We start from the raw sequence: 16,645 nt of genomic DNA, 5'->3' as shown, positions 1-16,645 counted from the left end.
GATTTTGGCGACACAACATCTCTTGAGGATGCCTCGTGTAGAGGCGAAGCTCGTGTCGAATTGTTTAAAGATAAATATTGTTTAAAGACAAATATTAACAAATCATTTGAATAATTATGGATTTCCGCAAAGTAGCACCTACTTCATAAAATTTAAAGTAATATATTATTTGTTTCTAAATATTAAAAAAAAATTGTAATAAGTACTAAAATTCTAAGTTTTCACTTTTATCGGCAGTCTTTACAACTGCCAATTTTTTTTTATAATTTACCTCCTCGAGAAAGCTGATTCACAATGGGAACACCGGTACTTCCTGTCGCCAGTGTGCAGCTTCACGTGCCGGTCACGTGACCTCTTGTGCTTGAACAGTCTCGAACAAAACTCGCAACGAAATGGCATTTGATCCGAATGAGTCTGGAAATAATATGGAAAAGTTAAAACAAAAAAACAGCACGCTTAAAAATTTAAATTAAATCAAATCAAAATCACTGTCAAAAGCTTTATTTTTCTTTTTACTTTTTTTTATAAGAAAAGGCAAACGAGGCCCTAGAGGTGAAAACCTCTGGTATATACCACCACTTCGGAAAAGGTTGAGCTTTAATAAGAAGAAGTGGTAAGAAAGTCATTACCACTCTTTTAAATCTTTAGCAGTGGGAGGCTCCTTTGCACGGAATGCCGGCTAGGTTATGGGTACCACAACGGCGCCTATTTCTGCCGTGAAGCAATAATGTGTAAACATTAATGTGTTTCGGTCTGAAGGGCGACGTAGCTAGTGAAATTATTACTGGGCAAGTGAGACAAACATCTCATATCTCAAGGTGACGAGCGCAACTGTGGTAGCTCAGAATTTTTGGGTTTATCAAAAATCCTGAGCGGCACTGCATTGTAATGGACAGGGCGTATCAATTACCATCAGCTAAACGTCCTGCTCGTCTCGTCCCTTATTTTCATTTAAAAAAAAAAACAACATTTTAAGCTTCATAGTTTTACAAATCATTTTAATTATAATATATGTAAAATAATGCTACAGAAATACTATTTACTAGTTTAGATACATTTCGAGCTTGAATGGACAGAAACTTTTTCTTAACATCTCCTTCAATTTACCTTTAACTTATGTTAAACCTTACAGGTACAGGCTTACAGGTTTACATGGATAGGTAAATAAGCAGACATTTTTGAAATATCGGCATTTTATTTTTAATACATTTTTTTTCTGTATAATTTATATCAGGTTCATCATTATAAAGCCTATCGTTCACACATAGCTTTAATATGTAGCGCTTTATATTGTAGAAAGGCATATGACCAACCTATATTTTATATCCTACAACTGATGCCCACGACTCCTTCCACGAAGATAAAAGGTTTTTAAAAATAACAAGCGAGTTTGGAATTGAAGATTATCTCATATCCTATTCCAGTTGCGGTTCCCGTTTTCGCTCACGTTCCCAAAATTATAAATCTTATTTCGAGGGAGATTGCTCTGGCAAACTTAACCTACTATTGGTATAGTTATAGCTCATCGAGGTGAATTTCAGTTATTTACAAATCCCGCGAGAACCATGGATTTTTCCGGGATAAAATGTCTTTTCCTAAGCACTAATCGATCGCTGTAACAAATTTCATCAAAATCAGTTCAGTAGCTCCGCCGTAAAAGCATAACAAACAAACTTACATTCACATTTATAATATTAGTAGGGATTGTTTGAGTCAACACAAACGTAGCATTAAAAAGTACAAAACATTCTTTGACTTGGTCGATTTTGATAACGCGTTTAAACATGGTCTGTTTAGTGTATAGATACACTAAACAGCCCATATTTGTGTAATTTCGTGTGATAATTTCTTGTGTTCTGTTTGTTATTTTTACTCTGTGTATATTAAAAAGAGGTAGACCCCAGAAAAGATGGGATGACGATATCAGGGAAGTGGCAGGAGTAACTTGGAACAGAGTGGCTCAAGAAAGACACGAATGGAAACGGTTGGAGGAGGCCTTTGCCGATTGGCAAACAGATTCACAAAAAATAAAAAAAATACAAATACTAGAATAAGTTATTTTGTTTCTAATGTTTTATGTTTGAGTATTGTTAGTTCTCTATGTTAGGAAGGATCTGAATGAAGGCTATATTATATTATTATTATATTATAGTCTAACTATCGACAGTGTGGCTTACTATACTGTAACAATATATAGCGCTGTATATCTTCGCTAAATCTATGGTTACGCGGACTTTATAAAGGAACATTACTACAGAGTATATATTACTACAGAAGGTTACGTGTATGTCTTTGTGTCTACTAATACTTAAAAATGTCCAGAAGGAGAACAAAAGATTATTCATAAGCTCATTATGGAGATGCAAATGGGTGATCGTTGTTGGCAGTGCCACAATATGACCGTCGGCCTTCACAGTACCCTGAACTGATGCGGCGCAAACATACAAAAGTCTAAACTGACAACTCGTTCACGCTTCTGCCATAATCGCATGCTTTAAAACGTGGATCCTCTTGTGAAGTCTTGTAAAATTTGACCGAATGACGTTGTCTATCAAACGAAAGTGTGTTAATAGATTTAATAAATACAGAAAAACCGAATTATACGTAGGTCACACTAAAAGTTTTGCGTAACTTAAAAAAACAACATGTTATAACCAAAATATTATGTTAATTGGTTTTCAAAATACTCTCCTTTACATTTTAGAGATTTTTTCATGCGATCGAATCATTTTTTAAAAGGAGGACCACAGATCTAAAGGTGTGTTTTCTACGTGCTGATTGGACGCTATCGCTGCCTCTTCGGAATTGGTAAAAGTGAATCCTCTCATCATAACTTTGATTTTGGGGATAATACAGAAATCACATTCGAAATTCAAATAGTTCCGATTAGCTAGAAGAGCAAAACTTATAAGGTTTGTAACGCGAAAATGGTCGTGGTCGAAATACATTCTCTGTGTACCTTGGAAACGATATTCATATTGTTGCAATCATGTCTTTCATCTTGGATTTGAAAATTGATCTCAAATAAATTAATTAAATCTCGTTTACGTGAGGGTAACAAATTAATTAACTCTTATTGCATTTTTAATAAATACCTACTTGGGCCATATTAAAAGTTTCTGGACTGGCCCACAACACAATAATAAAAACTGTGACAGTGTTCGAAAATTAAACATTTCGAGAGTAAGATTTTTTTATTATTTTATTGTGATTTGTTTTTACATTGTGACATTACGTTTTGAAAATTGTGTGGCGGCTTGCAGTGCAGTTAACTTGAGAAAATATTCACGCCACGATATCATATGATTTTCGCTGTCAAAAAGAAAGTTGCCAGATAATTCAATTGGTTGAGCGATGAAGCTTTGTCTCGTAGCTCAGAGTATAAGAATACTCTAAGAATTCCAGTGAAATCAAACATGAACATTATCATATCTGTGACGGTTAACTGAAATAGTAGGTCAGATATTATGGCTTATGCTCTTGGAGATGCATAAAAAAATTCATCATTTGCTGGTCGGAATTGCCTGCGAGATGTTCTATAACATCGTATTAGATAAGACTAGTAGGTACAAATGTACCTTTAACTTCTTTTCTATAAGAATCACTTTAAGTTGCATGGTGGCCATGGTTTTCTTATAAGATCTCATAAGTCTGTTTAAAAGAGCGTAATAGTGACTAAATTTTGTTGCTCGTTAGGCTTAAAAAATTTGGGATTTTATGGGTGGATGTTATCAGCGTGGGACGCTAGCGTTAAAGTTTTTAAAACATTTTAACGTAATATTATATCTGACGTATACAATTGTATGTAGACGAAAAGTTGATGAGTGAATCATTCGTTTTTCGTCTTATTTCCAAAGATTAGACACTGAAATAATCGAGACTCGAGTCTTGTTTTATAGTGCTCATATTGTTTGCAAGATAGGTCAGTCTTGATCTATAAACACTAGAAAATATGATAATTTCCTAACAATTCGAACATAATATTGACAATTGCAACCCAGCAAAGTATACTAAAATTTTCTACGCTTAAAGCACTATAATGACATCTAAAAGTGATGTTCACGAAACCATTTTATATTTTTATACAGCACTAGCTGACCCGGCAGACTTCGTACTGCCTCAGTGGATAAATAAAATCCTAAACTCTTATATTAAATAAACTTTAAACAAACAAAATGAATACTTTTTTTATTCAAACAAATGAAAAAATCCTCGGTACGAATAAAATTTTAATATTATTCTCGATTATAATTACACATGATGTTGTTTATACTTACAAAACAGAGTTTTCTTTAAATACTGGCTATTTATATGGTTTCAATTTGATTTTGACTGACACACATAGTTATGTTACAGTCTGTTAATCAATTCAAAGCTTTCTGATAAACTTTATTTTTTTTTGTTTTGTGGTGCAGCTAAGTTCAGATATTTTATTTTTTGACGAAACTTAAGATTTTTCAGTCTACATAAAAATAATATAAATAGTTAAAACTGTAGTAATCTACCTATTGTTACCTAAAATTAAGTTTATTTTTTTTCCTCCTGAGAAAGTTAGAAAAAAATAAAATTTCTAATTAGTTATTAATTTTAAACTATTATTTTATTATTTTAATTTGATTTCTGAACGACGGGCTACACATCAAATGAAAATCAAAATCGTTGTTTTTATTTTATTCCGAGCATTTTCATATTTATTCACCTTTTAAACCTTCCACGATTAATTTAAGACCAAAATTAGCCAAATCGGTCCAGCCGTTCTCGAGTTTTAGCGAGACTAACGAACAGCAATTCATTTTTATATATATATAGATTTTAGGATAATTAATAATATGATGAATATAAAGATAGTCAATAACTTTAAAAACTTGATAATTATTGAAAGACGCCTCATTCGATTCGGCATGACGTATAGAAAAGTGTACCGTGGTACTTATGTATTTACTAGCCCATATAATAATAACATAATTGGTATTAACAATATTTCTAGTATTTGCTCCGGGAATTATAACAATTCTCGGTTATGCCGGCAGAAGGCGTCGCGATACGTTACCCAAGTATGTTTCTCGCATAAGAAGACAGAGACAACAATTTATAAATGGGGAAGGATAAACAACATCTTCTGCAGTATGGAACTAAAATTTTAACATGAACTCCAACTTACTTCAAAGGTGCAAGGTCCGAATACGTCATACTTTTTTAGAGAAAATTTTCAATTTATACCAAATATTTTTGAATCCAGATAGAGTTTATAAAAAATTCAATTCTGAAATTGAATCCAAACTAAATTGAAAGAACACATCAAATATTCTTCCAAATATTCCGAAATATAAATTTACTGTGTCAAACCAGATTATAAATATAATAATATGGTACTATTGAACTGATAGATAGATTTATACATACAACACATAGCAAAGCGTGAATCCAAAATTACGAAGTAAATGAAGTCCTTAGTGAAAAAACGGTAGATAAGATCGTGGAACATCGCCGTGTCGTCTAGATATAAATCATACAAGTGAACCGAACTTAATTGACTTTCTCCAAGGCGTGCCTACTTTAAAGTAAAATATAGGCAATACGCAGAAACAGTCTGAATAACAAATATTAAATTATGAATTTAAAAAATGAGCGCACGAATGTACACTTACAACCACCGCCATGTCAAAACACGCGATACAGGTTATGATTTCTAGCGATTTTAATTATGTCTTCGTGAGCAGTTTCAATAAGCAAAGCGCTGCACACACCACGGGTGTCTGCCCCTGGGTGCACCAAGTACCTCCCGTAGAGATGCATAATATCCTGCTATGACAGCGTTTTATAGCAAAGGGATACGCGAATAACACCAAGATTTATTATTCAGTGTAACAAATACCGTGGGACTGGTCAGCACTAATGCTCTCATGTTGTTACGTGTTCCACGTAAAGCGCACCAAAACACATTCGAAACTAGTTTAAGGCGGCCATGACGACCAATAAAGCACCGAAATGACGCGCCGTGGCTACCGAGCGGCTTTCTCAGGTGCTTTACAGCGATGTGATCTGCGGTTCATGTGCAGCGGTCGAGAGGTCATCGAAACAGGCGCTCTTAGCTGTCTTTACCGGTTCCTCATTATTCTTCATGGTCATTTTCTTAGTTTGTTGTTAAACTTATAATGTACAAAGTCTTGGGAACTATTTCACGTGACACGGCGATGATTTCTCCGCAGGAATACTGCACTGAAACCAAAATATGTACAATGCTATCTATTTTTATTACTCTTTTATTAGCTTTGTATGTATTTTTTTATGAAAATAAGGTACCAGACGAGCAGGACGTTCCGCTATTGGTAATTGATACGCCCTGCCCATCACAATGCAGTGCCTCTCAGGATTATTTAAAAACCCAAAAATTCTGAGCGGTACTACAACTGCGCTTGTCACCTTGAGACATAAGATGTCAAGTCTCATTTGCCTAGTAATTTCACTAGCTACTGTGCCCTTTAGAACGAAACACAGTAATGGTTACACATTACTGCGTCACGGCAGAAATAGGCACCGTTGTGGTATCCATAATCTAGCTGGCATCCTGTGGAAAGGAGCCTCCCACTGGTAAAATGTATCTATGTAAAGGAATCATTACCGTGATTTTCGTTCGTTTAAAACGTCGGATTAATATAAAACTCTTTACACATACAACAAAGACCGATGACAATTAATAAATGTATGTATATTATGTTATATTTTTATTGTCAGATTATTCAGGATTAGCGGTTTTATTATATGCGATACAGGTAGTCCGAACCGAAATTAAATGAACAGTAATTTTTATGTTTAACTTGGCACAAACTTCAAATTATTGTTGAGAAAATTAATTTTTCTTTTTACTTTTGCGTTTACCTTTTTTCATTTTTCTTTAAAGTATATGAATGTTTGAAGTCAGTATTTTTTTGTTAAAAGTTTTCATAATAATGCTTGCCCTTTTCCTTTAATATTACGCAAAGTATTCTTATCTCAAACTTTAATCTCAGATCGAAATGAGATTTGATATGTTATATTTCATGCTTTATTTGGACTGTGTTACAGGAATTTAAAAATATTTCTCCTCTAACGAATGCCTTAAAAGTTTCTGCAGCCAACTAAGATAAAGACAAAATCGCACGAGGTGATAGCAGTGAGTGGTTATCGCGAGCTTATTTCCGGCCATCAGCCAGTCGTCTTGATGCAACTTAGGCGATCCTTGCGATACATTTGTCGGCACAAGACTACCCTGGCCCGCACCACGATTGATATCTCCAGAACGGGCCGCAATTGCGAGCGATTATCGAGAGCCGTATACATTTAAAAAAATTACATCTTAAACATTTTATCTTATATTATATACTCACACGAGAGAATATATCTAAAAATATATTCTCTCGTATGGTTAGGTGTGATTGATATTGTAGCTTCAGTCAAAAATAATGTTGCCAGATAATTCAATTGGTTGAGCGATGAAGCTTCGTCTCGTAGCTCAGAGTATAAGAATACTCTAAGAATTCCAGTGAAATCAAACATGAACATTATCATATCTGTGACGGTTTACTGAAATAGTAGGTCAGATATTATGGTTTTTGCTCATGGAGATGCATAAAAAAGTCAACATTTGCTGGTCGGAATTGCCTGCGAGGTGTTCTATAACATCGTATTAGATAAGACTAGTAGGTACCAATGTCCCTTTAACTTCTTTTCTATAAGAATCACTTTAAGTTGCATGGTGGCCATGGTGTTCTTATAAGATCTCATAAGTCTGTTAAAAAATAAGCGTAATAGTGATTCAATTTTGTTGTTTATAAGTCTAGAAAAAAATGGGAGTTTATGGGTGGATGATATCAGCGTGGGACGCTAACGTTAAAGTTTTTAAAACATTTTACGTTAGCGTCCCACGTAGAGTATGAGTGAGGTGTGATTGAGGTGGATATCGTAATGGTATGCCGAAGCCACTGAAGGATTTTATTTTATTTCGCACTTTTTATTAAATTGGAGTGTTTGATCTGCGTGCAAGAAAGGAGATTTGTCATAGATACAAGAGTTGCAGTCAGGTAAAATTAAATTTCAAAATTCTTTATGCTTCACGTCTACAGACTATGGAGCTGATGTATGTCATTGGTGCGGGCATCACGTGACGCGGAAGGTGTCTCCTTTTTTGTTTCAATCAGGCCATCTTTATATCATTACTCAGCATCTCCCATATTCAAGTAATCTTTGTCGTCGGTTAGACTGCTACGAATCTAGACTTGTGCATTTTGGCATGACGTTTCTAGTATAGCGTAGAAAAGTTTAAGTAAAATTAACTTGGGTATCCCACGACATTGCAGCCGTATTATTTATAGGAAAAAGTTCAGTCTACCCACAACACGCACTAATTATGGTCAAAATTCTATTTTATATCGCATTTGTTCTCTGTATAATGACATCTGTCAGAAGGTTCAATTAATTAATCCGTCAGTCCCTAGGTTCAGCATGGTTCAGAAGACGTCTGCTAGAAAAAGCGGATTATTGGCTTTGGGACTGTGGGGTTGAATTGTGTTCATCCATAGCTTAAGTTATTGTTTTTAGTTTTATATAAAATCTAGAACACACAAGCATGCTGTGTTCACTGTTTCTCTGTTCTTGTTTTATACAATATTTAAAGTCTATCCCGTTTAGTAAACCTAAAAAAAAACTTCAATGTGTTAGCCTGCTGCTTATAACAATTTTTCGATTGATTTGTTAATTAACGAACCTATATAACACTATCTGCAGCAATATATATAAAATATACAGCAATATCTCGTGGTTTATTAAAATCTGAGTTGTTCGTTACAGTAAAATAATGCACATGACTATTGCATACTAAATGTGCGGCGTGGATTGAACATATCACCCGTTTTCTACAAACCAGACGCTCACCTAACCTACGGACCATCACTTTATAAATCTAGTTTAAGTCCAGTTTGATATGTACTCGTAAATCAGATTGTAGCGTGGGCGAACTGCGGTCAGTTTTATGCAAAGTGACGTTTCTATTTCCCTATCTAGAATAGATCTGTCGCGGCGTGTGTTATAATCGTAGAGCGGTTACTTTGGCGAGACACAAAGGAACCGAGATGTAGCCGTAATGGGCCCCATGTCACAGCGCAACCGTCCACTGTCCTACTGCCAGCTACTGCGATGCATATCTGAATAAGAGCGACTCTGTAAATGCTCCGTTTTGGGAATATAATTGCTAATGAACCGGAACTGACCAGACTGAAATATTGGATACCAGATTATGACGGGTTTTAGAGTAATGTTACTATCGTGTCTGGTTTGGTGATAAATAAGCTACAACTGTAAGTTATTTGTAAATTTTGGATTAAGATCTGTAAGCTTCCATTCTTGTTTGAAGAAATGGAATTTACATTTCCCTGCACGTGTCGTTTTAATATTTAATAAATGCTATCGTAGGAGATGAATGGATTTCATTGGTTATTGTGATGAACACCCAAATTATAAGGCTGCGTAGTGAAAATCCACCTGTATAAAATAATTCATAAAATTCTAAGAAGGAATTATGGAATAAAAAAAAGCTGTTAATGCTCTTAAAGCCAGAATTCGCCCTATTTTCTATAAGGAAACAATGAACTTATGCAGATTCCATTAGCGTAGGTATCCTGCACGTGAAATTTGGTGCTACCCCTTCAGTTAATGATAGTGGCTTGATGAAATGCCTGGTTTTCCGATACGCAGGTTGAGATACAGAAAAATCCATTTCACCAATGAAAAAAATTTCACAGTTGAAGAAAGCTCCAAAAAAGATTCTCAAGAGTTCAGCAAAAGTACAACGTGCTCACCATCCTACCGCCTTGCGAGTTCTCTTACGAGGAAATCAGAACGTTTATTTTTTATGAAAAAAGAGTGACGAGTCGTTAATCAAAGTGTACCAAGCTCTTAGAAATACGCTTTTTAAGAACGTGTCTTTCACTTTTCAGCAAGACTTCTTGGACTGGACGTCAGTTTGGACTACAAGTTAAGGTTCGTTTTAGAAGACATGTTCTGCACTTAACGACCCGCAGGTAACGAATCGCTTCAGATTTTTCTAGGACATGTGTGTATGCTATTACTAATTTTGACAGTAATCACGACCACCATGTTCACGAAGCATACATACACAAATATTGAATTCAATCTCTAAAGGTTGATGCATCCAATATACGATAATTTATATTTATATAGTTTATTCTTTTTTTTAATGAAATGAAATGATTTATTTGTATGAATCGTGGTAACATAGTTGTTAACAATTAATTGGTGTTCAGCACAATTCGCCAATATATCGGCATACAAATATTTGATTGTCAATATTGGAATTTTTATATTTATACGTCACTAATAAACATTACATAGTTTTAATTATAATATAATATTAAATAAACATTAGTTTGTAGGTACCTCTCAAAAAATTACATTTTATAGAAATTTTTGGCTAAAGAATTCTTTTAAACTATAAAAGCATTTATCTATTAGCCATAATTTTAATTTTCTATGCATTAATGTTTTAGGCATCTCTCTAATATTCTTTGGAAGGTGGTTAAATTCCCTAATACACATAACATTTGCGTTATTTTGATGAAGCGCTGTTCTACAGTATGGCATCAGAAGGCGAGTTGGATCTCTTAATCCTAATATGGAATAGTCCTTTGCTGGTTTAAAAAGTTCACCATGTTTTTTAATGAACATACAAATTTCTAATATATATAGACCAGTAAGCGTTAACAGACGGTGCTTTTTGAATAATGGTCTACACGATTCTAGAGGACTGACATTGCATAAAGCTCTTGTACATTTTTTTTGTGCCAGAAAAACATTTGAAATATTAGTGGAGTTTCCCTATAGTATTAACCCGTACCGTAAAACTGACGCAATATAACCGTGGTATGCAGTAAGTGCAGCATTAAAGGATACAGTTTGTCTGAGCCTTCTTAAAGCGAAAACGAACTTATTTATTCTGCCTGCCACTGTATTTACTGTACTTGTATGTACTTTTTTATTAAATACCTGGTATTTAAGACGCTTTTAACTAACACAATTAATATATTGGATGCAGCACCTTACAAACTAATTTGTTTTGTATATTACAGGCATTGTAAAATACTATATTGATTGAAAAGAGTGGCCGTTGCGTTTCTTGTATGTTCTTCTCACGAGCTCTTTTTTCTTTTTTTTCCGAACATAATATGATAGATTAAGTAATTTAAAAGAAATATTTATATTGACGATTCATAAGCGCTTAAATTAAGCCAAATTGAATAAAGTTTATTTTACTTTGACTTTGAAAGCAACCCATAGAAATAATACAAAATAAAACAAAATATTCGTGGACAGACAGATAAAAGGCTTGCATGAGAATACCACTGGTAGTCATTTCGAATCTTTTTTTTTTGAAGTCTTATTTATTCCTGAGACATCAATAAATAACTGCATATATAATGTTCTAATAAGATTATAGATTAAATATGCTTATGTATGGACACAACTGTAACTAAGTAAACTCCAGTGTTGGAAGACCGCAGTGCCACACAGATCATTTAGTACTATTTTTCTTTCTCTTGGATTAAGTTAACTATTAACATTAAACATATATTTTGATTTCATGAGCTTTATTGTGTGAATGTTTTGTTTCTTTTTTTTATTAATAAGAGGGGGCAAACGGGCAAGAGGCTCCCGGATGGGGAGAGGTGAGGCAACCGCCCATGTCAAGAAATGCGTTGTCGGCCTTTAAGGAGTGTGTTTTTTTTCTTGAAGGTCCCTAAATCGTATCTGTTCGGGAAAACCGCAGCCGGTAATTGATTCCACAAAGTGGCTGTGCGAGGCAAGAAATTTCTTGCTAAACGCGCGATTTTGGAATGCCAAACGTCAGCGGGATGCGGGTGGTACTTTGCAAGTAAGGTCCGGTGGTGGAATTAGGCCGTTTTGTATCAGTTTTTCTTCCAAAATACAATCAAATTCATTTCATTTCGAAATACATTTTTATATGTGTTACACATTACTTATGACCCATCTAGGAAGACGAACCTGTTCATGTTTCTTCAGATATGACAGGCGAGGGAAAGCCTTGTCGCAGAACTGGCATTGGTATGGTGTGTGCTCTGTGGTCCCAAACGTGAAAGGTGGCTCGCCGTCGGGTTCAGCTTCCACGGCGTCGGCTGAGGTGGGTGTGGAGGCTGGTGATGGGGACGGCTCCGGAGTTGATGATGGCCAGGAGCTCCCTGCTGTGCTCCCCACACTTCCCAGCGCTTCTGTTGAACAAATAACTCCATTAGATAGGGGAATAATATAGCTCCTTTACCAGAGGGAGGCTCTTTTGCACAGGATGCCGGCTGGATTATGGGTACAACAACGGCGCCTTATTCTGCCGTGAAGCAGTAATTTGTAAGCATTGCTGTCTTTCGGTCTGAAGGGCGCCGTAGCTAGTAAAATTACTGGGCAAATGAGACTTGACATCTCATGTCTCAAGGTGATAACCGCAGTTGTAGTGCCGCTCAGATTTTTTTGGTTTTTCCATAATATTGAGCGTATCAATTACCATCACCTGGACATCCTGCTCGTCTCGTCCCTTATTTTCATAAAAAAAAAGCTCCTCGTGCTAAATGAATGGTTCAGGCGATCGCCCCCGCGGGTTAATGAACAAATTATATTGTAATGCAATTGATAATTAGGTTTACTGTGTTTTTTGCGCCATTTGTACCACCCATAATATGACCTTCAAGAGAGATTTTAAAGTTTTACTTTGAATAAAAACATTAGAATTTCACCTTGTTGTTTTAAGGATAGCTAGAATATGTCATGAGAGATACTTTATATTTTCTTTTTGATAAAATCACCTGTTGTTACTTTATAAGTAATTTATCTCCAGCAAAGCCTATTTCAAATTATACGCATTTTTTTATATAAATTAGCTCTAAAAATTAACACCACAAAAAAAATTCGAAGGGCAAAGCAATTTACGAAATATTAGTCCATGTTTTCATCACTATATCTAGAAGACGAATCGGTGTCTGTTAAGATTTCGAAGACGGCATTGAATTTTTTTTTATTTGAGGATATAGGAAAACAAAATATTAATATATGTTAGAATAGTTCGACAGATTCCTTCTAGATATAAATATATATTATATACAAATAATGCTCCAATAAGATGATTATAAATCCTTACATATCCTGTAAACTTTACGCAATAAATTACATTAAACTTGAGCCTTTCTTGAAAACTTCTCATTTCTTATACAAATAAGTGTTCCAATATAAATAAATATTCCTTCAAGAGTATTAAGCACATCAAATACTCGTTGGCAATTTGGCGTAAAAAATAAAAGGGCCCGTGTAATGGTTGCACAGAATATAAACAAATTGAAATGGGGCTTCTTGATGGGCAAATGATGACTAATGTGAGAAGGAGGCAGGAGCTAGGATCTACGAGCGAAGAGGAAAGTTCCATTTCTTTTTACTGACGTCTACAAATACTGCCGAGGAATGTGTAACTCTACATCTAAAATAAACCATAATTTATACACCGGTAGGTACATATTATTAAGAATCGACTTAAATTTTTTAGTGTATTTAACACTAGCTGACCCAGCAAACGTTGTATTGCCGATATTAAAATTGCGATACAAAAGTAACTGTTGATCGTAGATGGGTGAAAATTTGAAGTTGTATGTATTTTTAATGCTGACTCATAATCAAACAAATTTAAAAAAAAAAATTCAAAAAAATTAAAATAAAACACAACATCTATTTTTCATTACAACATTATCCTAAATGTTAGGGGGATGAAAAATAGATGTTGTCCGATTCTCAGATCTACCCAATATGCACTCAAAATTTCATGAGAATCGGTCAAGCCGTTTCGGAGGACTTCAATGTTTAACACCATGACACGAGAATTTTATATATTAGATATATAGGTATAATTAATTTAGTATATTTTTTAAAAAGAGCGCAAAAAGAGAACAGTTTGCTTTCAGAGAACCATTTGCTTCCGAAGCGGCGGTAGTTAATGAAGTGGCATCAAAAAGAAATCTAAAGTAATCAATTATGAATTTTAAAACCTTTTATGCCTTTTATGTAATTATAAGATTAACATAACTAACCTAAGATAGTCTAGTATATGGGGGGCAAATTTTATAATTTGACTTGACAATATACAATAATTACAATTCCTTTTAGTTGTCTGTTTTATGATAATAAGGGACGAGACGAGCAGGACGTTAAGCTGATGGTAATTGATACGCCCTGCCTTTTTTTCTTTTTTTTTTATGGAATAGGAGGACAAACGAGCGTATGGGTCACCTGTTCTTAAGTGATCACCGCCGCCCATACTCTCTTGCAACACCAGAGGAATCACAGGAGCGTTGCCGGCCTTTAAGGAAGGTGTACGCGCTTTTTTTGAAGGTACCCATGTCGTATCGTCCCGGAAACACCGCACAAGGAAGTTCATTCCACAGCTTTGTAGTACGTGGAAGAAAGCTCCTTGTAAACCGCACTGTGGAGGACCGCCACACATCCAGATGGTGAGGATGATATCCTAACTTGTGGCGTGTCGTGCGAAGGTGGAATTCGGCGGCAGGAATTAGGTAAAACAGCTCTTCGGAACACTCCCCGTGATAAATGCGGTAGAAGACTCACAATGAAGCGACGTCTCTACGCAGCGCCAAGTGATCCAGCCGTTCACAGAGTACTGGGTCCCCAACAATTCGCGCTGCTCTGCGTTGCACGCGGTCAAATGGATCGAGCTGATACTGGGGTGCGCCAGACCAGAGATGACAGCAATACTCCATGTGTGGCCGGACCTTCGCTTTGTACAGCGCTAGAATGTGGGCCGGCTTGAAGTATTGCCGTGCTCTATTAATGACGCCCAGTTTCTTTGAAGCCAATTTGGCTTTGCCCTCCAGATGGCCACGGAATTGGCAATCGCTCGAGATTTCGAGACCCAGTATTCCGATACTAGGCGAGGCTTTTAGGGAAGTGTTGTCGAAGAGCGGTGAGGCGACAAATGGGGTTTTTTAGTGGTAAACGCGCAAACTTGAGTCTTCTGGGGGTTAAATTGGACAAGGTTCAATTTACCCCATTCCGCGACCTTCTCAAGAGAGGACTCGATAGAAGACACAAGTTTCTCCCGGCACTGGTCGACGATTTCCCGAGAGAGACGTGCATGGCCCGTGTATACGGCATCACCAGTGCTGTCATCTGCATAGCAATGAATATTGGAGGTGTCCAACATATCATTAATATGCAGAAGAAACAGCGTAGGAGATAGCACACAGCCTTGGGGCACTCCAGCATTCACGGGCTTCGGGTTCGAGCAATGTCCGTCGACAACGACCTGTATGCTGCGCCCAGTGAGGAAGCTGGAGGTCCACTTGCACAAGCTCTCGGGAAGCCCAAATGATGGAAGTTTAGAGACGAGCGCCTTATGCCATACACGATCAAAGGCCTTCGCTATATCCAGGCTAACTGCCAGGCCTTCTCCCTTGCTTTCAATAGCCGCAGCCCATCAATGTGTTAGGTACACCAGAAGATCACCTGCCGACCGACCATGGCGAAACCCGTATTGTCGGTCGTTGATCAACTGGTGACCCTCTAGGTATACCAAGAGCTGACGGCTAATTATGCTCTCCATGATTTTGGAGAGCAGGGAGGTAATAGCAATAGGCCTGTAGTTTGCCGGATCCGAACTGTCTCCTTTTTTTTGGATCGGATGGACAAGGGCTGACTTCCATGAGTCAGGGACTACGCCTTTGGAATAAGAGTGCCGGAATAAACGCGTTAGCACCGGCGTCAACTCAGGGGCACACGTTCTAAGCACGATTTGAGAAATGCCATCCGGCCCGCTCGACTTCCTGACGTCCAACGAAAACAGAGCTCGCCTAACAGTTTTCTGTCTGAACTGTACTTCAGGCATAGAGCTCTGACACCGCGGGATGGTCGGCGGTGTTTTTCCGTTGTCGTCAAGAGTCGAGTTGGAGGCGAAAAGAGCGCACAGGAGATCGGCTTTCTCTTTTGCCGTATGGGCCAGGGTGTCATTCCTCATGTGCAATGGCGGCATGGACGGCTGGCTGAAGTTACCAAGAGCAGCTTTCGACAACGACCAGAACTTACGTGTTCCGGACGGGTAACTGGAAAGCTGCTCGCCGATTTTGACGACGTGTTTTGACTTTGCACGGGCGATTTGCCGCTTAAAAAATCTGGAAGCACGGTTGTATTTCCTCTTTAGAACTATGCAGTTCGGATCCTTTGTGCCCAGCGCCGCAACCCAAGTTCCATACGCCTGTTTTTTGCAGTCAGATGCTGCTTTAACTGACGCATCGAACCAGGGCTGTGATCTGCCACCGATCGGTACTACAGAGCTTGGTATAAAAATATCCATGCCCTGTAGTATCACATCGGCTACTGCAACGGCGCAGGCACTAGGATCATCCGAAGGGAAACAAAACCTGCTCCAAGGGTAGGATGCAAAAAAGGAACGCATCCTATCCCAATCTGCTGACTTGTAGTGCCAAACGCGGCGTGTCGCTGGTGGTCTGCGACGTGGGCGTCGTATAGGCACTACACTCTTGACCAGGCAATGGTCGGTCGTTCCGAGAGGGGCGTCGACAATGACCTG

At 37.1% G+C, this 16,645-nt stretch overlaps 1 protein-coding gene across 3 annotated transcripts in view; it reads right to left on the bottom strand.

The window, feature by feature from the left end:
• LOC126976747 (zinc finger protein 423 homolog) overlaps window positions 1-16,645 on the bottom strand; it is a 163,899-nt gene that overhangs the window by 11,764 nt on the left and 135,490 nt on the right. For 2 of the 3 annotated variants that reach the window (XM_050825306.1, XM_050825307.1), the window contains 2 exons: window positions 12,055-12,278; window positions 272-414 (listed from right to left, as the gene is read on the bottom strand). In XM_050825306.1, the coding sequence (XP_050681263.1) occupies window positions 272-414; window positions 12,055-12,278 (367 nt within the window). The remainder of the gene's footprint in view (window positions 1-271; window positions 415-12,054; window positions 12,279-16,645) is intronic. The other variant, XM_050825308.1, reaches the window with a different exon arrangement.

This window comes from Leptidea sinapis, chromosome 42 (assembly GCF_905404315.1).
Source record: "Leptidea sinapis chromosome 42, ilLepSina1.1, whole genome shotgun sequence".
In the NCBI taxonomy this organism is placed as follows: Eukaryota; Metazoa; Arthropoda; class Insecta; order Lepidoptera; family Pieridae; genus Leptidea; species Leptidea sinapis.
The sequence above is the reverse complement of the archived record's forward strand: the minus strand, read 5'-3'. Positions and strand labels throughout refer to the sequence as shown.